This window comes from Acomys minous (genome assembly GCF_964271855.1).
Source record: "Acomys minous genome assembly, chromosome: 17".
Taxonomy (NCBI): Eukaryota; Metazoa; Chordata; class Mammalia; order Rodentia; family Muridae; genus Acomys; species Acomys minous.
This window is the reverse complement of record NC_140500.1, coordinates 61,626,799-61,646,587: the sequence shown is the minus strand read 5'-3', so window position 1 is coordinate 61,646,587 and position 19,789 is coordinate 61,626,799. Positions and strand designations below refer to the sequence as shown.

The 19,789-nt window shown below is 45.4% G+C and overlaps 1 protein-coding gene across 2 annotated transcripts in view; it reads left to right on the top strand.

Annotated features, from left to right (window-relative positions):
- Nucleotides 1-18,818, top strand: part of EVA1A (eva-1 homolog A, regulator of programmed cell death) — a 55,376-nt gene extending 36,558 nt beyond the window's left edge. For both annotated transcript variants that reach the window (XM_084765379.1, XM_084765380.1), the window contains exon 3: nucleotides 17,505-18,818. In XM_084765379.1, coding sequence (XP_084621505.1) covers nucleotides 17,505-17,887 — 383 coding nt within the window. In that variant the 3' untranslated portion in view covers nucleotides 17,888-18,818. The remainder of the gene's footprint in view (nucleotides 1-17,504) is intronic.
- Nucleotides 18,819-19,789: the final 971 nt, after the last annotated feature.

Sequence of the window (19,789 nt, the reverse complement as noted above, 5' to 3'; positions counted from 1 at the left end):
GAGAGAAAGAAAGATAGAAGAAAGAAATCCCCAAATGAACTTTTATTAATTGTAAATAACCCCGTTAGGCAAAGATGAGCATTGGTAACCCACCAAAAACACACATCCCACCTACTGGGAATGGGGGCGTCGTGTTCTCAAAATTACTTGATGCTGTTTAAGAGAAAAATATTTTTCGGGTACCCAAGAAAAATAATATATTGGCCAAGCGCTGGAAAAGCTAGCTGTTTTTTGTCCAGTCCTTTTGGGATCGATCCTTTCGGCTAGCCGATTTATTGTTAATATGCATGCAATTTCTGGAAGAAGCAGTAGTGCCAGAGGCAGAAGTTCGATCTTCATAATTGTCCTGTTTTTTGCTCTGAAAGTAAGCAGACTTTATAAATCATTAGTACAGGTATGTTAGTACACATATAATTTTCAAGGGAACATCATTTGAGGCATCTTGCTCGAGGTGCCAGAGGCATGCTTTTGGGGTTAAATCACCCATGCTGCCTGCTGTCTTCAGCATTGTCCTGCTTTTTGCAAATACAGGGCTCTACCTGCATATACACCAATAGGACGGAAGAGGGCATTAGTTCTCCAAGCTGTAAGGAACAATGTCAAGCTGTTAAGAACCAGGTAGCTCTTAAGATTCACTTGTTATATGGTCAGATCTAATCTTTATAAGTTTAGTTGGTAGCCATATATTTTCACTCCCTGTGGAAACATATGCATACCCACGACCCCATCTCAAAACTACTGCAGGTTTCCATTTCATACTTTCCAAGTCCTTGAAGAATATTGGTTGCCCCAATTCTTCAGTTTTTTCTATTATCCAATGTCTCTCCGCAGCTGACGTCCCTTCATCATTCACATTAAGAAAATTTAGAGTCAACAAAGCATTATTTAATCGATCCCTGGGTGTCTTTACCCTTCCCTTTTGTTTAATAAGCATTTCTTTTAAGGTACGATTAGCTCTTTCCACAACTGCTTGTCCTGTGGGATTGTGAGGTATACCAGTAACATGTTTTATATTATAATACATAAAGAAGTTTTTCATCTTAAGGGACACATATGCAGGAGCATTGTCAGTCTTAATTTGTGCAGGTATTCCCATAAATGCCATTATTTCTAGTAAATGAGTAATCACACAGTCAGCCCTTTCAGAACTTAAGGCAGTTGCCCATTGAAAACCTGAATAGGTATCAATGGTATGATGCACATATTTCATTTTTCCAAATTCTGCAAAATGAAACACATCCATCTGCCAAATTTCATTCCTTTTGTTACCTCTAGGGTTAATTCCAGCAGGTAATGGTAGTTGACTATATAAGGAACATGTAGGACATTTATTAATTATTTCTCTAGCTTGTTGCCAAGTGATAGAAAATCTTTTCTTCAACCCCTTACCATTGACATGATGTTTTTCGTGAAATTTTGAGGCTTCGAATACATTACCTATCAATAATTTGTCGATCTCTTCATTTCCTTGTGCCAATGGACCTGGTAAACCTGTATGGGATCGAATATGAGTAATATACAAGGGATAATTTCTGCTTCTGATGACCTGTTGCAGTTCTATAAATAAAGTAGTCAATTCTGTGTTATCAGGAGTAAATTCAGCAGTTTCTATATGCAAAACAACCTTTTCAGCATATTGAGAGTCAGTAATTATATTAAGAGGTTCAGGAAAATCTAACAAAACCATAAGGATAGCATATAATTCTGATTTTTGAACTGATGTAAAGGGGCTTTTAATCACCTTGGTCATTTTCTCAGACTTATAACCAGCCATACCTGATTTATTTGCATCAGTGAAAAAGGTGGGTGCCCCTGAGATTGGTGACCTCTTTACAATACTTGGAAGGATCCAATTAGTTCTTTTTATAAACTGTATACGTTTGCTTTTTGGGTATCTATTGTTAATGTCTCCCAAATAATTACTACAAGCTTTTTGCCAATCTTCATTAATTACCCATAGTGACATAATCTCAGAATCAGTAAGAGGCACTACAATTTCCGCCGGGTCCATCCCTGACAGTTGACGCAACCTTATTCTTCCCTTTGTAATCAATTCAGAAATTTTCTCTATATATGTTTTCAATTTTTTGCTTTGTTTATTTGGCAGGAATATCCATTCTATAATCCGGTCTTCCCTTTGCATGAGAAGCCCAGTAGGAGAATGTTTTGAAGGCAAAATAACCAAAATGCAACCAAGTTCAGGATCAATTCTATCCACATATGCCTTTTGAAGTTTTTGTTCCACCAGAATTAACTCCTTTTCTGCTTCAGCAGTTAAACACCTAGGACTGTTTAAATCCGAATCCCCTTGTAAAATCTGAAACAAGTTACTTAACTCATAGGTAGCTAACCCGATTGTAGGCCTTAACCAGGTAATATCGCCCAATAATCTCTGAAAGTCATTAAGAGTTTGTAATTGATCTCTACGGATCTGTACCTTTTGTGGTCGAATTTTTTGTTCAGTTATTTTATAGCCTAAATAGGTAATTGAATCTCCTCTTTGTATTTTTTCCACCGCAATCTGTAATCCCCAGCATGGCAGAATTCTTTGTGCTTCCTGAAACATTTTTTCTACAATACTAGGATCAGAATCAGCTAGCAGAATATCATCCATGTAATGGTATATGATAGATTGAGGAAACAGCTTACGAAGTATTTCTAAAGGTTGTTGTACAAAATACTGGCATAAAGTTGGGCTATTTAACATTCCCTGTGGAAGTACCTTCCATTGATATCTTTTCATTGGAGAATTACTGTTCAGGGTAGGTACTGAGAAAGCAAACCTTTCCCTGTCCTTCTCGTGTAGAGGTATGGTAAAAAAACAATCTTTTAAATCAATTGTAATTATATGCCAAGACCGAGGTAATAAGGAAGGCAAAGGAATTCCAGGTTGAAGCGAACCCATGGGTTGAATCACCTTGTTTATGGCCCTCAAATCTGTTATCATTCTCCAACCACCTGATTTCTTTCTTACCACAAACACAGGGGAATTCCAGGGGCTGGAAGATTCTTCGATGTGTTGAGCCTCCAGCTGCTCTTGCACTAAACCGTGAAGCGCCTGTAACTTTTCTTTTGTTAAGGGCCACTGCTCCTGCCATACAGGTCTGTTTGAAATCCATTTTAGGGGCAAGGCGGTTGGTATCTCAGCAGTGGCCCCTCTTATAAATTTTGACACTCTAAATCTGAAGAATTCTGAGGTTGGACAATGGGCATAGCTGGTGGTCGCCTCTGATCACTTACATTAATCTCTTCCCTAGAAGCGCATACCAATTCACCCATTGTTTCAACCTTCTTTATCTCAGTATTTGCAGGAATAGTAATCTGAGTACCCCATTGCTGTAAAAGGTCTCTTCCCCAGAGATTTATAGGGATGTCAGCCACATAGGGTTTCAGCCTCCCTATTTGCCCATCTGGTCCCACACACTCAAGCCACTGTACACTTTGTTTTATTTGAGATAACTTGCCAATTCCTACAATTTCTGTATAAACCTTCTTAAGTGGCCAAGTTTGGTTCCAAGACTTCTGGCAAATGATGGAGACTTCAGCTCCACTGTCTACCAAGCCTTCTATTTTAATACCATTCAATTGTATAATTAACTTAGGTCTCTGATCATTAATTACTGTTTGCCAGAACACACGGGTCCCTGTGCTCCCGAACGCACCAGTCCTTTCCACTGGAGCGGCTTTGCCCTTAATGTAAGGAAACAGTAGGAGTTGAGCAATCCTATCCCCGGCATCAATTTTCATCTCCTTTTTCACACATACCAAGATTTTTATTTCCCCTTTAGAATCTCCATCTATAATACCAGGATGCACAATAAAACCTTGAGAAGTCAGCCCGCTTCTTCCCAGAACCAATCCTACTGTGCCTGAAGGCAAAGGTCCAAAAACACCAGTATTTAATTTGTAACATTCAACCTGAGGAGTTAGGGTAAGAGACATATTTGAAGCCAGATCCAAGGCTGCACTGCCTTCAGTAGCATGCATTAGATCGCTAACACTCAGTTCCCGTTTTCCTGCGGGTTTGTCACTTCCTGACTGGCCAAAGGAATTCGGCTGGCATTGTTTACGGGGGCCCGAGCCGATGGCCCCCTCCTGCCGTTTCCCGTCGGCAAGATATTGCCTTGCACATCTCGCTTAGATTGACAATCCCGAGCCCAGTGTTTCCCTTTTCCACAGCGACTACAGTACCCTGGGAGTCTTGGTACCTCATTACCATCATAACCAGAACCCCCCTGTTCTCTTCTATAAGTTACGTTTTCTCCTGGGTTAGTGCGCCTTCTATTTCTACAGTTTCTTTGCACATGACCGATTTGACCGCAATTAAAGCACCGAGTATTATGATATCTGGGCTCTCTGACTAAAGCTTGTCCCACAATATTATTCTGATATTCCTGAGAGTTGATATTAACTGTCTCCTTTACCCAGTCATCTAATGGAGCGCCTCTTTCCTTTAACGGTCTAAGCACCTTCTTACATTCAGCATTTGCATTTTCATAAGCCATGATAAGTTTTAATGCCTTTTTGTTATCAGAATCTGGCATCGCCTTATCCATAGCAGATCCTAATCTCTGCAAAAATTCTGTAAAGGCTCCAGAGGTCCTTGGAACACCTTAGTAAAAGAAATAGTTGTTTTCCCAGGTTCCTCTACCAGCTCCCAAGCTCTCAAGGCTGCCTTACGACATTGTTCAATCACTCTATCGTCAGCTTGAATTTGCTCTCTCATGTTAGTATATGGTCCATCACCAAGTAACTGATCTCTATTAATATTTATTCCCTGTGCGATATTTTCTTGTTCTATTTTTATAGCCTCTGTTCGCCACCATGATAACCACTGTAACTGTTGTGCTGCTTCCAATACCGCTGAAACTAAATTTTTCCAATCTTGGGGAACAAGTCTATTCTGATAGGCCCAGCTGTTTAGCGTTTGTTTAACGAAGTTAGAATGCATACCATATCTGATGATGGATTCCTTAAAATGTTTTAAATCCATCATGTCTACAGGACACCAGGCTATTTCGTCATGACCCTCAGCACCATTTGGCTCGATTACATGTCTTACAGTGACTGGAAAAGCTGAAGGTGCCTGGGTGACTGTGGAAGTATCCTCCACTGGTACATTTACTTCCAAAGACCTTTTGGTCGGTCTGGCTTCCTTTGCCTCTGGTTTCTGACCTTCTCCACCCTTTTTAACCAAAGGTGCCTTCTGCTTTTCCAGCCCTTCCACTTTTCTCTGTATTTTGCCTATTTGTTCAGTCAAGTCAGTAATTCTTTCCAAAAGGATAGAGCTTATTGACTCTTCCTGATTTTTCTGGCTTTCCGGTCTCTCTATTTTCTGTCCTTCATCACTACCAAATGCCAAAAATTCTATCCGTTTTCCCATCCCTTCATTTTCATACCTCAGCCTTTCTATCTGTCCAGTCAAATCTGCAATCTTTTCCAAAAGGATAGAACTTACTGACCCTTCCGGCTTTTCTATGCCATTAGCCTGTCTTCTAATCCTTCTAAGCATGAAATATTGTAATAAAAGGACAATGAGAAAACAAAGAATTCCCTCTAAGTATAATGCAGGAAAGAGTTTTGCAACAGCAGTTGCAATTTTGCCAATACCCTGAAACAACACTTCTATCCCGTGGAATACTGAATCTTCCCTCATATCATTAGGGATTGTGGAACCCATCGGGCCCCACATCGGGCGCCAGATGTTGGCTCAGTTTATTAACAATTAAACTTTATTATACAACCCAACTAGCATATACAAGAAGGAAAAAAAAAGGTTAAAGGGACAGAAGATTAAAACCTCCTGGAATCCGTTCGGCAGGACAGGTCCTTAGGTGTCTCAGTCCCACGAGCTGGTCCGGTCCTTTCCTCTCTCTCCGCGCCTTCTTTCTCTCTCCTTCTACCTCTTCCCAGTCATATGCAAAGGGCGGTCCCTTCTCCCTTCGAGGGTCAATTAGGAAAACAATAGCCACGGTGGGGTTCCTAGGTAGGCTTCCTGAATTCCAAGCCCAGGAAGGCTCCAAACAGTCTCTCACAAGGTATTCATGGTGTGCCTCAAGGGTAAAGCCCGCCAAGACTGCTTCCACCTGAGACAAAGCTTAATCTTTCCTATAAACCAGTTATTGTTTGTGCTGTCTTCTGCTGTCAAACTACAGGGAAGTAATGAGTGGCTTGAACTTAAAGGCAGCTAGTCACATCCACAGTCAAGAGTGGAGAGAGAGTGAATGTGTGCATGCTTGGATGCAGCTCACTTTCCTCACTCTTAAGCAGAATAGAATCCCCTGCGTAAGGGATGGTGCCTCCCACAGTGGGCCAGATCCTCCCACCTCAGTTAACTCCATTAACACAATCTGCCACAAACAGGGAAACAGGCCAACTTCATCTAGACAGCTACCATTGAGATTCACTCCCCGTAAGGCAATTAACAACTAACTGCCCCAGGGAAGTGTTGCACTTCCTGAGTGGCATGTTTCTTGCTGCTGGCATTGATTATTGGACATCAGATCCCACCAGCATTCTTCCAGGAGGCTTCCAGCCCTTCATCCTGCATCACTGGTCCCTTTTATTCTGTACGCGTCCAGCTACTCCCAACAGTTGAGCAGCAGTTGGCTTCCTCAGCTCTTGAGCCTGCAGCCTGCGGGACACTATTGCCTCTGATCACAAGTCTAAGTTCTGCCTCGCCTTACGCCAAAGAATCCTGAGTAATACACGTTGCTTCTTGTCCATCCCATGAGGGCCATTTCTTTAGCCACACACTGGTTACTTATGCTAATGCACAAAACTGTCTTAGTCCTTTGACAAGTGTGTGTGTGTGTGTGTGTGTGTGAGAGAGAGAGAGAGAGAGAGAGACAGACAGACAGACACAAACACACACACACACACACAGATAGAGACAGGGACAGGGAGACAGAGAGTTTTAGTGGTCATATGAGCATATGAGGTGTTTGAACCTTCCAGGAGAGAGAGGGGGGGGGTTGTGTAAATCTGGGAGGCCCCTATGTTTGTTTCTTCCTTAGCCCAAAGCTGTGCTTTTCTGAAAGATGACTGACTTCTTGAGGGTATTTCTGTAGACCAGACAGGGTTATACAGAAGCGGCTCTTTGGTTACACATGGAAACCTTTCTTTCTTTTTGTTTTTTGAGACAGGGTTTCTCTGTGTAGCCTTGGCTGTCCTGGACTCGCTTTGTAGACCAGGCTGGCCTCAAACTCACAGCGATCTGCCTGCCTGTGCCTCTGAGTGCTGGGATTAAAGGCATGTGCCACCACGCCCAGCTCCTTTCATCTTTTGGTAGCTGGAGCATGCATGTGTGTGTTTGTGTTAGCTGGCATTTCTAGATTTATTATTTTTTTTAAAGAGGACCCTTCCTCTTAAAAGACAAAACCCCAGAACTGGAGTTCTGATTAAATTTTTTTGGGGGAGGTGTGAATGGCTGGCTTTACTTTCTGATTCCCTAGATAGGGTTGATTTGTGTGCAAGTGGAAGCCAGCAGTCCTGCATGGCTGCTGATCCCAGCTGAGCCTGTCACATGGTGCTGTGGTCTTCCTATTTGCTTCTGGATACATCTCGTCCCATGGCTGTGACATGAATTTTATACTGTGACTACATTAGACTGTTACGATTCTTCACAACAGGCACCCTAATGTTAACCATTCCAATAATTAACAGTACCAGTTCAACAAAAGCACTCCCTGGAAAGAAATGATGAACTGTGTAGCCCAAGGTGGCCGCTAACTCATGGCAATGCTCCTGCCTCAGCCTCATAGGAGCTGGGATTGCAGTTGTAATCGCCATTCTAGACTGACTCTTCCTTTAAGAAAAAAAAATGTTACTAATGATAGAATTTTGAAGTTTATGACATAAAAACATTTCAGAAATTTAATCAAAGAGTCTCAAGGAAAGAGTCCCAAGAGAAAAGGCCACAAAGGAAAGAATTAATAGTTTGCATAAGGAAAAATGCAAATGGCTGGAAAAAAAAACCCAAACAGTTTCAAATTCTAGCAGATACATGAGCAGTGAGGACGGGATGCGGGTGCAGGGAGGCAAGCGCTTGCACGCAAAGCCGATGGAGGCACAGATGATGCATGCAAGCTCTCTAGGGAATAGTTATCTGCCAAGAGCCTTAAGCACGCATAGATTACATCTTCAGGAATCCCACTGCTAGGAATTTCTTCTAAGAGAATAATTAGAGATGTAGGCAGACACATTACCACGAGGACAAAGAACTCTCAGAATCATTTTGATGGGAAAGATGAGAAAATGTGCTGGATATGAAGTGAAATGGAAATATGCAAATGATGTGCTACTGAGGGGATAAAGAACATGCGTGTATAACGTGTAGTAATCTACTCCTGCTGTCTGTCCGGTTTAAATGTGACTGCATCCTACTATAATCCTTACGTGGGTGCTAGAACACTCACTTAAGTGTCAGTGTACATTTTTATTATTTTGATTAGTTATTTTTTGTATGTTGTTTGTGTGTCACAGTGTGTGTGTGTGTGTGTGTCACAGTGTGTGTGTGTGTGCGCGTGCGCGCGCGCGCACATGTGCATATGGAGGCCAGAGGCCAGCCTCACCTGTCACTCTCGGGTACTGGGTTTCTCTCTGGTCTGGTATTGGCCAAGCTGGCCAGCCAGTAAGCCTCAGGATTAGCTTGCCTCCACCTTCTAGGCCCTGGGATTACAAGCACGCACCCCCGTCCCTGGGTTTTGGGGATCAGACTCAGATCCCTGGCTTATAAGACAAACTGGTGGTACTGACTGAGCCCCTCGCCCTCCGGGCTGCTTAACTGTATTCTGTAACTCTTTGGAGGCACCTTGTAAGAATAGCATTCAACTGGAACATTGCTTTTCAGCATTTGTGTCATACCTGCATTAGATAACTCCCATTTCTCTGTCTTCTTGAGCTCCATGGCCCAGACTAACCTGTCTGTGTCTCTAACTCAGAAACATTTTTATCTCTGGATGCCTTCTATATAGACCACATCCCATTGGTTAAAGTCAGTCTGTTCATCCCTTCAGTTGTGAAGGCCCCGTGTGTCCCATCACTGACTTGATTTGAACTTTATCTTGTATTTGTTCAAATTGCTGTAACGGTATTGTCCACCATCTTTCTGCCTCCAATCCTGCCTCGATAATCTGTATTTTTGTAGCAAAGTGCAGGCATGGGGATGCAGTTCACTTTATTTTTTTGTTGCTATTTTGAGTTTGCTATGCAAGAGTGAAGACTGGAGTTCAGGGCCACTCACAGAAATGGCAGTGTGTGTGGTGGCCTGCCTGCCATCCCAGCACATGGGGGAGGGGGGACACGGGGACAGGGGATCCTGGAGAAATGGCAGTGTGTGTGGTGGCCTGCCTGCCATCCCAGCACATGGGGGGCGGGCAGAGACAGGGGATCCTGGAGCAAGCTGGAGTGCTAGACTAGCCAAATGGGTGGGTCCTGAGCTCAGGGGAGAGACATATGTAAGGTGGGGCCATCAGGAAAGACACCTCTGGCCTCTGCATGGGTATGTGTCCATACATATGTTAGCACTGATACACGCAGGCACACATCACGGCCACACGCACATACCACAACAATCCAAATGTTTAGTGTGCCTTCATTGTTACGGCTATCTTAAAGCTGCAGGACATGTAAAATCTTGGTCCTCTAACGGGGCTGTAGATTTCTCTTAACTCATCCACGTTTCCTTGTCTTGTGCTTAATTCCTTCTGTCCCAGCACTTGTATTGATGGAGTTAACATGTCTCATCTTAACCATTTGTAAGCAACTCACTAGCCAGAATATAGTGCTTTATAAACAGGATAATAGCATTAATAATAATAGCCTCACTAACAATTTCTAATAGGGTCATTAAAAAGAATAAATGGAGAAATTACTCATTTTAACTTAATGATTGGCTGCTCCTCCAGAGGTCCTGAGTTCAATTCCCAGCAACCACATGGTGGCTCACAGCCATCTATAATGAGATCTGATGCCCTCTTCTGACATGCAGGTGTACACGCAGACAGAGTACTCTATACACATAATAAGTAAATCTTAAAAACAAACAAACAAACAAACAAACAAAAAACAAAGGAGTACACCAAGAGGAGAGAAAAGTGAGCTGTGGCCTGCGTGAGCACAGGAATGTGGAAGCTTCCTTGTGGGGTGCTTAACTGCCTAGGAGGCATGAGGAGAAGGTGAATGGGGCCAAAGGAGCAGAAGTCTGACAGGCCCGGCAGGGACAGAGTCTGCAGTATTCCTTGTTCCCAAGCAGGACCAGCCAGGGATGGAAGAGACTGAGGGAAACCCCCAGCATTTCAGAGGCCTGGAGTGTTAGCGAAAGACTTCCCTTTTCTAACGTGTGGGGTGTGGGACGGAATCCCACGAAGGGCCATCTGTGTAGTGATGTAGAGCTCAGTGACGACCTTCCACTGACTCCTCCCCGGCTCCACAAGACCCTGCTACTCTCGTTAAAGCCCATTTCAGAAGCGCATTTCCTTCCCCTTTAAAGACTGAACACTGTGGAAGGCAAGAAACCGCAGGCAGAGTACATGGTTCGCTGGCTTGGAGAGCAGCTGACCAGCCTGAGCTGGTGTGGCATTCCTTCCTATGGCTTCCTGGGTATGGTCTGACTTGCCAGCATGCAAATGAAATCAGCCTCAGGACCTCCCCAGAGGGCCTCTTCCTGCCCATGAAAACAATGACCCTGCAGGAAACAAGATAGAGTAATAGATTTATTTTTATTTGTTAAAGGAAAACAGCCAACAAAAGCCCTCTTCATCATGCTTCCTGGGTAATTAGCTGATGTCTGAAGGTGGTCAAGCCCATGGTGGGTCATTGGTTGAAAGGGAGGTGACCTGGAGCAGGAAGTATTAGAAGAATAACAACAAACAGCCTAGAACTCCAGTTTGATGGAAGGCAGAAAAGTGAGTTAGCATGAATCAAAGTAAACTGATGCTTTGATGCATCAGTTTGCTACCCAGTGAGTCCCAACAAATGCCTTTGCTCTTCCTGGTGTCTTTTACTGAACCTCTCTTGGAATCTGTATCTACGATGCTGGTTTCTGATGGGTGAGAAAGACTATAGTTAGGCTAAAATGACAATAGCAGTTTCCAAAATGAGGCCCGTTAACTAGGCGTGCTGGCCCATGGCTACAAGCCCAGCACTCGGGAACTGGATGCCAAGAGTTTAAGGCCAGCCTGGGCTACATAACAAAATCCTAAACAAAGAGACAAACAAAAACCCAGCAACAATACAAGTTAGGCCTGTGTTGCAAGTTGCTGGAGGCCGAGTATGAAGTCGGAATGATTCTTTCCTACCCTTCAAGTACGGCTTTCCCTCTCATGCAAGTGAAGACATGGGTCACCTGGTCTTAATGTTTCAACCAAGAGCATCAGTACTTACCCACTGTCCTAAATTGTGCTAGTGTTTAAAGGTAGAAGATCAGCATAAAGACTTTCCCCTAGATCCAGTTAGTGGGAGCCCCATCTGTCGGTCTGTCCATCCATCCATCCATCCATCCATCCATCCATCCGTTGGCTTCCCTATCTTCTTTCTGTCTCCTCTCTACCCATCTTCCTTCCCGTCTATGGATTCTCTTCCATCTTTCACCTGTCCATCACTTACCAACCTTCCTCTTTGCTTCCTGTCCCGCCCTCCTGCATGGATATACAGTACCGATTTCTGTCTATGTCTGTGAACATTCTTTGGGTCCAGTGTTATAAAAGGGTTACCTTCGTTTCTTCCCTTTTGCTGTGATCAAATGCCTGGTAAGAAGCAATGCAAGAGAGGGTTTTAGCTCTTATTTGAGGGGATAAAGTTTACTATGGTAGGGGAATTATGGCAGTGGGAACCTTTCGGAGACTCACCACCTCTTGATGGACCAGGGAACAGGGTGCACAGGAAGTGGGGCAGGGATACCCATCTGCGGGCTCACGCATCCGGTGACCTACTTCCTCCAACTGGGCCCCACCTCCTAACGTTTCCATAACCAGGTGTTCAGACATGAGCCTGCAGGAGCATCTCACATTCAGACTACATCAAGGGGTACAAAGTACTTGAGATGAGATTGGAAAGGGAAGGACTTGTCCAGGTTCTTACACTGTCCGTCCAGCCAATGTGATTGTGCCAAAAAAAACTCGTGGTCTGAGACCATGGTCTTTAGTGGGTGGAGGTAAGTTTCCAAGACAGGAGCGAAGTTAGAGCCTGTTGACTGCATTAGTGGCCTGACCTCTCAGGAGTCTTTAAAGGTAGCCTACTCCATGTTTATCCCTGACCTTTGAACCTGAGCTCTGGATTCACATCTCCCATGCTCTTTCCGGCAGTTTGTGGATGTGGCAGCCTCTGATTCCAGTCCTGGGAGGGAGACAGGGCATGCGAGGAGCAAGCTGGCTAGCAAGACTAGCCAGAAAGGCAAACTCTGCCTCAAAAATAAGCTGAACAATCAATCGGACAGGGCTGGAGAGGTGGCTCAGAGGTTAACAACACTGACTGCTCTTGCAGACGTCCTGAGTTCAATTTCCAGCAACCACATGGTGGCTCATAACCATCTGTAATGTGATCTGGTGCCCTCTTCTGGTATCCAGGTGTATGTGCAGACAGAGCACTGTATACATAATAATAAATAAATATCTTTTAAAAAATAAGCTGGACAGCGACGGAGGAAGGTTCCTGATGTCAGCCATGGGCCTCCGCTTGCCCATGTATGCACGTGTAACTCCACCACACACAAGCACACAGGAAAGTAAGCACTGGAAACAACTTATATGTTAGTCCCAAGGAACTCTTGACTGCTGACCGTCAGGAGGCAGTTTCTGCACTTGTTGGTAGCTCACTGTAATACATACATACAGGTCACCTCTAGTGAGAGGCTTGGCGGCACGGTGGAGGTAGGGCAGGTGAACACACTGTCCCCACAGGTGCCTCTCAGTTTAGTATAGCATGGAAAGAACCAAGAATATGTCTGTCAAAGGCATGGAAATTGGTTCTCTTGAAGCCGTCCGTGAGGCTGGCATGGTGCATGCCTGTGATCTCAGTTTTTTAGGAGACAGGGGACATAGGATGGGGATTTCAAAGCCACCATCCTGTCTCAAGAATACAAAATAAATAATCTTTTTAAAGAACCATTCTCCACCATTCCCACCCTACACATGCTTTTCCACTGTGAAGATGACTTACCTCAGAGTAAAGCTCCCAGGCAGAGCCCAAGCTCTCTGGGCCTTCACAGCAGTACAGGCAGGGTCAGTGGCCTAAAGGGCCCTGGTGGCTGTGTGGGTAGAGGAAGGACTCTGGGCTTCCCGACAAGCGGTCACCTAAGGTACAATGACCTTATTTCTGTTCTGTGCAGATGGTGGCAGAAAAAATCAATGCTGGTAGCACCTGGGGGCGGGTGTTTGAGGCTGAGTCAAGCCTGCTTTAAAGAGAAGGAAGGGACCATTGGATCTCTCTGCAGAGCCTCCAAGCCAGGACATGGCCCCTGGGAGAGGTTCGAGTCTGGTAAACAACAGAACTCATTTCCTAGCAAATAGATTTTCACTTTTTTCCCGGGCCCCAGTGATACGCTTTTGAATTCTCTCTAGAATGAGATCTGACAAGGTCACCCAGACTGAGATTTTCTTGCCTTTCAGAGATCCAGCCCCTAAGCCCGGCATATCTCACTGCCAGGTCTGTGTCTGCATTCCAGTTATTTTTTTCTCCCCACCCCCCCCTTCTGTGTGTGTGTGTCGTGTGTAATGTATATGTAGTGTATATAGTATGTGGTGTATATGCTGTGTGTAATGTGAGTGTGGTATGTGTGTAGCGTGTGTAGTATGTGTATAATGTGTATATAGTGTGTGTAGTGTATGTGGTGTGTGTGTGTGTGTGTGTGTTGCACACTCACCTGTGAGGCCACATGTGAAAGCTAGAGGCTGAAGTCAGCTGTCTTCCTTTATTAGACTAGACTCTCCCCCTTATTTTTTTGAGACAGGGACCTCCCCCCCTCTCTCTTCTGGTTTTTTGAGACAGGGTTTCTCTGTGTTAGCCTTGGCTGTCCTAGACTCACTTTGTAGACCAGGCTGGCCTCGAACTCACAGCGATCCACCTGCCTCTGCCTCCCAAGTGCTGGGATCAAAGGTGTGTGCCACCACACCTGGCTTAGACAGGGTCTCTTGTTGAACTCTCTGGCTTGGCTCAGCTGTCTGCATAGTGAGTCCCGGGGACGAGCCTGTCTCTGCCTCTCCAGGGCTGAGGTTGTTATGGTCATGTGCCCACATCTCAGCTGTTACGTGGGTGGTGGGAACACAAACTCAGATCCTAATGCCTGCGCAGCGGCTGCCATTCCACCTGTTGAGCCACCTCTCCAGCCCCATCCACCTGTACTTTGTCGTGTGCAGCGGGACAGTCTGAGATGGACCCAGACTGAAGCCGGAAACTGACGGGAGTGTCCTCCTCCTGCTACACAATGGGAGGATGATACATGGTGAAGGAGTTGCCGCCATCAGATTAGCCTGTATGCAAGTGCATGGGGGCATTTTTTGATTGGTTGACAAGAGGCCCAGCGCATTGTGGCTGGTCCCTCCCTCCCCGGGGCAGGTGGTCTTGGGTTGTTTAAGAAAGCAAACTGAGCAATCTGGAGTCAGGTTGGTGTGTGTAAGCCAGAAAGTAGCATTCCCCCATGGCCTTGGCTTAAGGTCCTGCCTTTAGGGTCCTGCCCTACTTGAGTTCTTGCCCCGACTTGCTTAGGTGATGTACTGTTTCTGGGACAGATAACAAATAGCAAATAAATCTTTCCCTGTCCAAGTTACTTTTCATCATTTGTTTATCACAGCAATAGGAAGCAGGATTGGCACACTCTAGAGACGAGGGGCTTACACCCTCTCAGTACGATGGACATCTCACGCTTCCCCACAAAGCCACACATCTTGCACACCCATGTGCCCTCTGAGATACTTCCCTTGACCTCCACATGGCGGAGGTCTTAGGTCAGAAATTGTGTTTTTTCTATGATGCTTTCTCATACCTAGTGACACCCATTTTTTTTTCATTGATGTGACCAAATATGAGAAACAATTTGAAAGCTGGACGATTTGCTTAGGCTTATTATTTCTAATGCTTCAGTCAGCCATGATGGGAAGCTGTGGCAGAGTCTGGCTGTACACCTTACAGCATCCAGGAAGGAGAGAACACCACGTTCTAGGGTCCTGTTTTCTGTTCTCGCACCTTTATGTAGGTTCCAAGGATTGAACTAAGGATTCTAGGCTCGTAGCTCTCTGTTTAAAAACAAACAAACAAAAAAACTTTATTTGGGGTGTTTAGGCCTCGACCTCCCAACCCTACATAGGAGAGAGAAGGTCAGTGAGGACTGGGGCCCCTTTTCTTCTCCCGGCTGTTGAGGGTCAAAGGGTCTTTGGGGCTAAACCAGTTTCTGCCAACAGTAGATGCAGCCAGCAGTCTCTGCCAAGCCACCGCACCCCAAAGTGTCTCTCTCCATCTGCCTGCTCCAAACCACCACACCGTCCATCTCTGGTCTCTTCAAACTGCTATGTGCTGCATGCCAGCACCACATTCCACTCCACGCTCTCTCTGGGCTCTCCTGTATATCCTCAGGGCCTTAGACCACGCCCCTCTCTGTGCTGCACGAGGAAGAGGAAGGCCTTACCAGCCACCTCAGGGCTGCCTCTTCTCCCAGTGAACCTCAATGCCTACCCTGCCTTTAGATGTGTGATTGATTGCATCCATAATCTCCATGGCTGTATACTAATCACCCCAAATTTAGGGTCCCAACACAGATGGCTGGAGAAATGGGTCAGCAATTAGTAGCAGGTACTGCTTTGGTAGAGGACCCAAGGTCAGTTTCAGCACCCACAGCAGGTGTTCATGACCACCTGTAACTGCAGCTCTAGGGGACTCTATGGCCTTTAGCCTCCTAGGCTACATGCTGTCGTGTGCCCCTGACTCCCCACATAAACAGAAATGTAAATATGCATGATTCTTAACATTTCACACATATCTTAGTTTCCGTGGTTCAGAAAGTTATACGTGGCTTGGCCGGGGTCTGTAGTTCAAGGCCCCTCAGAAGGCTGCTGGAAAGCGAATCTCCTCACCCCAAGTTCTGCTGTGATGACGATAGAATTTCACGGTCACCCATATCCCTGTTGGCAAGTTCAGTCCTTTCAAGGCTGGAGGCCATAGTTGTCTCTGTGGTACTTGGACCTATATATGAAGCAAGTTAACCCACAGCAGCTGACGTCATCTTAGTGAGGAGGGGGGGGGGCGTGGGTATTGAAGCTTTATATAACTTCATCTTAGAATCACCTGGTGCTTTTGCCATTTTGTGTAGAACTAAGTTACTAGGGCTTGGAAAGTCAGTTCATTCAGAAAAGTGTTGCCTTCCAAGCATGAGGGGTCTGAGTTTGGTCCCTAGAACCCACATTTGAAAGGCCAGGCAGAGTGGCATACACAAGGCTGGCCATGCCTGAAGGACGCCCCAGAGTAGCCTCTGGACGCCACATGCATGTACACACACACACACACACACACACACACGCACACATGCACACACGCGCACACACTTGCAAGCTCCAGACTTTAAGGAGCTGACAAAGGCCATAGATACCAGAAGGTGGAGCATTGACAGTAATCCAGAGGCTTGTGTGTGAAAGTCGATGGATGGAAACCCTCGGACAATCAGGAAGAAGGTCTTTGGAAAGACGTGGCTCATCATGAACACAGCTGCTCCATGTGGGAGAGGCTGCAATTTCAGTTTCTTTACTTTTAAATTTCTTGGGTGTCTTAATTTTTAAAATTATTCTAAACTTTAGTATAAAAAGATTGTATGAATACACATACACACACACACACACACACACACACAGAGAGAGAGAGAGAGAGAGAGAGAGAGAGAGGGAGAGAGAGAGAAATTAACCAGACCCAAAGACCACATATAATGCCTTTTCATTTGGAAATAATTTCAAAGTTAAAGTTGAAAGAAAAGTGAAATCTCATATGCCCTTGCCTCTAGCAGGTATGTTGTTGGCCAGTTGTCAATACTGATCTATCTATTCAGTCTTTCTCTTCTTTTTCATTTTACCACATTTATTTATTTGTGCGCCTGTGTGTTTTCTGGTGTGCTGTGCCATGGCATGCGTGCAGAGGTCAGAGGACAATTAATGGTAGTTCATCCATTCTCTCTTTCCATCATGCAGATGCCTGGGATAAGAGCTCAGGTTTGCTCGGGTTTGGAGGCAAGAATCTGTATTCACTGAGCCAACCTGCCACCCGCTTTAGTCTCTTTTTGAGACAGTCTCTCTCTCTGGCCTAAGTGTTCCTGTCTCAGTATCTCAAATGCTGGGACTATTTGTAGGCACGAGCCCCATAACTGGTCTAATAATGCCATTTGGAATTGTGAAATTTGCCCCTGGGAAGGCTGGGATACTGTTTGCCATCCAAGTTCGGGTCCTGGTGAAGGGATGTTCCTGTGTCCCTGATCCTGCACGGAGCCATGGCTCCTGTCCAACGAGTTCTCTTCCTTCCTCTCCCTACAGAAAACCCTGAGCGAGCTGCTCTGTACTTTGTCTCCGGCGTGTGCATCGGCCTCTTCCTGACCTTGGCCGCCTTGGTGATGAGGATCTCCTGCCAGACGGACTGCCAGAGGGGTCCTCGGAGGAGGAGGTGCTTGCAGGACCATGAGAGCAGTAGCGACGACAGCAGCGACAGCGAGGATGGCAGCGAGGAGGATACTGCGTCGGACCTGTCGGTGCGTAGGCACCGCCGCTTCGAGAGGACTTTGAACAAGAACGTATTCACCTCTGCAGAGGAGCTGGAGCGTGCGCAGAGGCTGGAGGAGCGGGAACGCATCATCAGGGAGATCTGGATGAACGGGCAGCCCGAGGTGCCTGGCACCAGGAGCCTGAACCGCTACTACTAGGGCTCAGTGTGGACCCCAGAACCTCTGCAGACCGCCACGAAGAGAGTGGGCTCCGCGGGCTCTGCTAATATGGCTCAAGAGAAGCACAGAGCCAGCCTACTTTTCCAAGAGCATGGCGGTTTGCTTTAGACTCTTAACCTCTGGAAAAACAGACAACCTAAGCAGGACCACCTGCCTTTCCAGGCCTTGACACCCACGTGGGCACACCAGCCCAGCCCTTCCAGGTCTTGGAATGGTGCTGAAGTTTCCTCTCCAACCACATGAAAGCGATGTGATGCGCTGAAAGGATGGACGGACGGACCTTCCTTTTGAGCCTCTCAGAAGTTTGCGCAGACTTAACAGCTATGTCTTTCCGTTACAAAAGGAAAAAAAATGCTCATAGTGGAGAGCTAGGGAGATAGGGATGACCTTCACCCCGAAAAGGAAAATTTCTAAAGGACTCCGTGTAGTGGAAGTGGTTTTGATTGAGATAGCATGATCTGTGCTAATTATTTAAAGCTAATGTTTAAAGCAAACAAAAAGTCTTGGCAACCTCTGCATTTTAACTGACACCTCAGGGATTAAAATCCTAGTTTTTTAGTCTAGTTGCCACCTCATTCATGAAAATGAATAGAAGTTACTGTGTTGTGCGATGTATTGGAGACTTAGAATACATCAATAACCTCAGAGGATAAAGGGTTTTATTTTTTAGTAGTTTATAAAATATATATTGACACATGTGTTTGAAAATGCTGCATAAAAAATAGAAACCGTATGTCCTTCCCTTTTGAAGAGGAAAAAAAAAGTCTCCCATGACTTAAGAGACTTGAGATATTTAAATAATATTTTGTTTTAAAAGGTTTAGATTTCCAAGAAATGAATGGAAACTGGAGGTGAGGATTAAGGCCAAAATTAGAATGGCACCTAAAAATAAACATTCCATGAAAATCTCCTTTTGCCCCATGTCTGTCTGTATGGTCACACATACGCCTCTATGACGACCCATATTTATGGGCAAGCATGGCCTCTGCCATCTGCTGGACCCCTGAAGGATTAACAGTGAAAAAGAGTTCCTGGTGACAATGGTTCTGTGTGTACATTGTAGCTTTGTAGTTGAGTTGTTATTAAGCAGAGAGAGGAACTGAAAACTTGCCTAAGGCAAGAGATAAGATAGTGACACCATGGGGGTTGGAGAGATGGCTCAGTGGTTAAGAGAGCCACCCGCTCTTCCGGAGGTCCTGAGTTCAATTCCCAGCAACCACACGGTGGCTTAAACCATCTATAATGTAATCTGATACCCTCTTCTGCAGATAAAGCACTCCTATGCAATAAATAAAATAAATAAATCTTAAAAAACAAGATAGTGACACCATCCCTGCCCCCTCCAAGGAGAGAGGAAGGTGGTAGGGAGGGAAAGTGGGCGTGCCCTAAGTAAGGATGGGAGGAAGACTGCCATGTTTGTGACAGAGTGAGATAGCATCCTCTGGGGCAGTGGTTCTCAACCTGTGGGTCGTGGCCCCCTTGGGGTTGCAGATCGGATACATACATTCTGATTCATAAAAGTAGCAAAATTACAGTTAGGAAGTAGCAATGAAATAACTTTTATGGTGTGGGGGGTAGAGGGGGGAATCACCACATGTGGAGTTTGTATTAAAGGGTCGTAGCATCAGGTAGGTTGAGGACCACTGCTCTAGGGCATAAACAGGACACTAGAGGCTTGACAGGGCACTCCCCTCTCCTGCTATGGAAAAGGACCCTTACTGAGCCCAGTTGTAATACCCAGAGCCTTCTTACTGGGAGGGCCTCCTCCTCTCATTGCCTTATCATCAGGCCTAAGAGATGGAACTCTGCCTTGGAGTGTATAGCATTTTTGGAAATTCGTTCTCAGTCATGGGGGGCTGAGAACTAACCGTGCAGTCATAA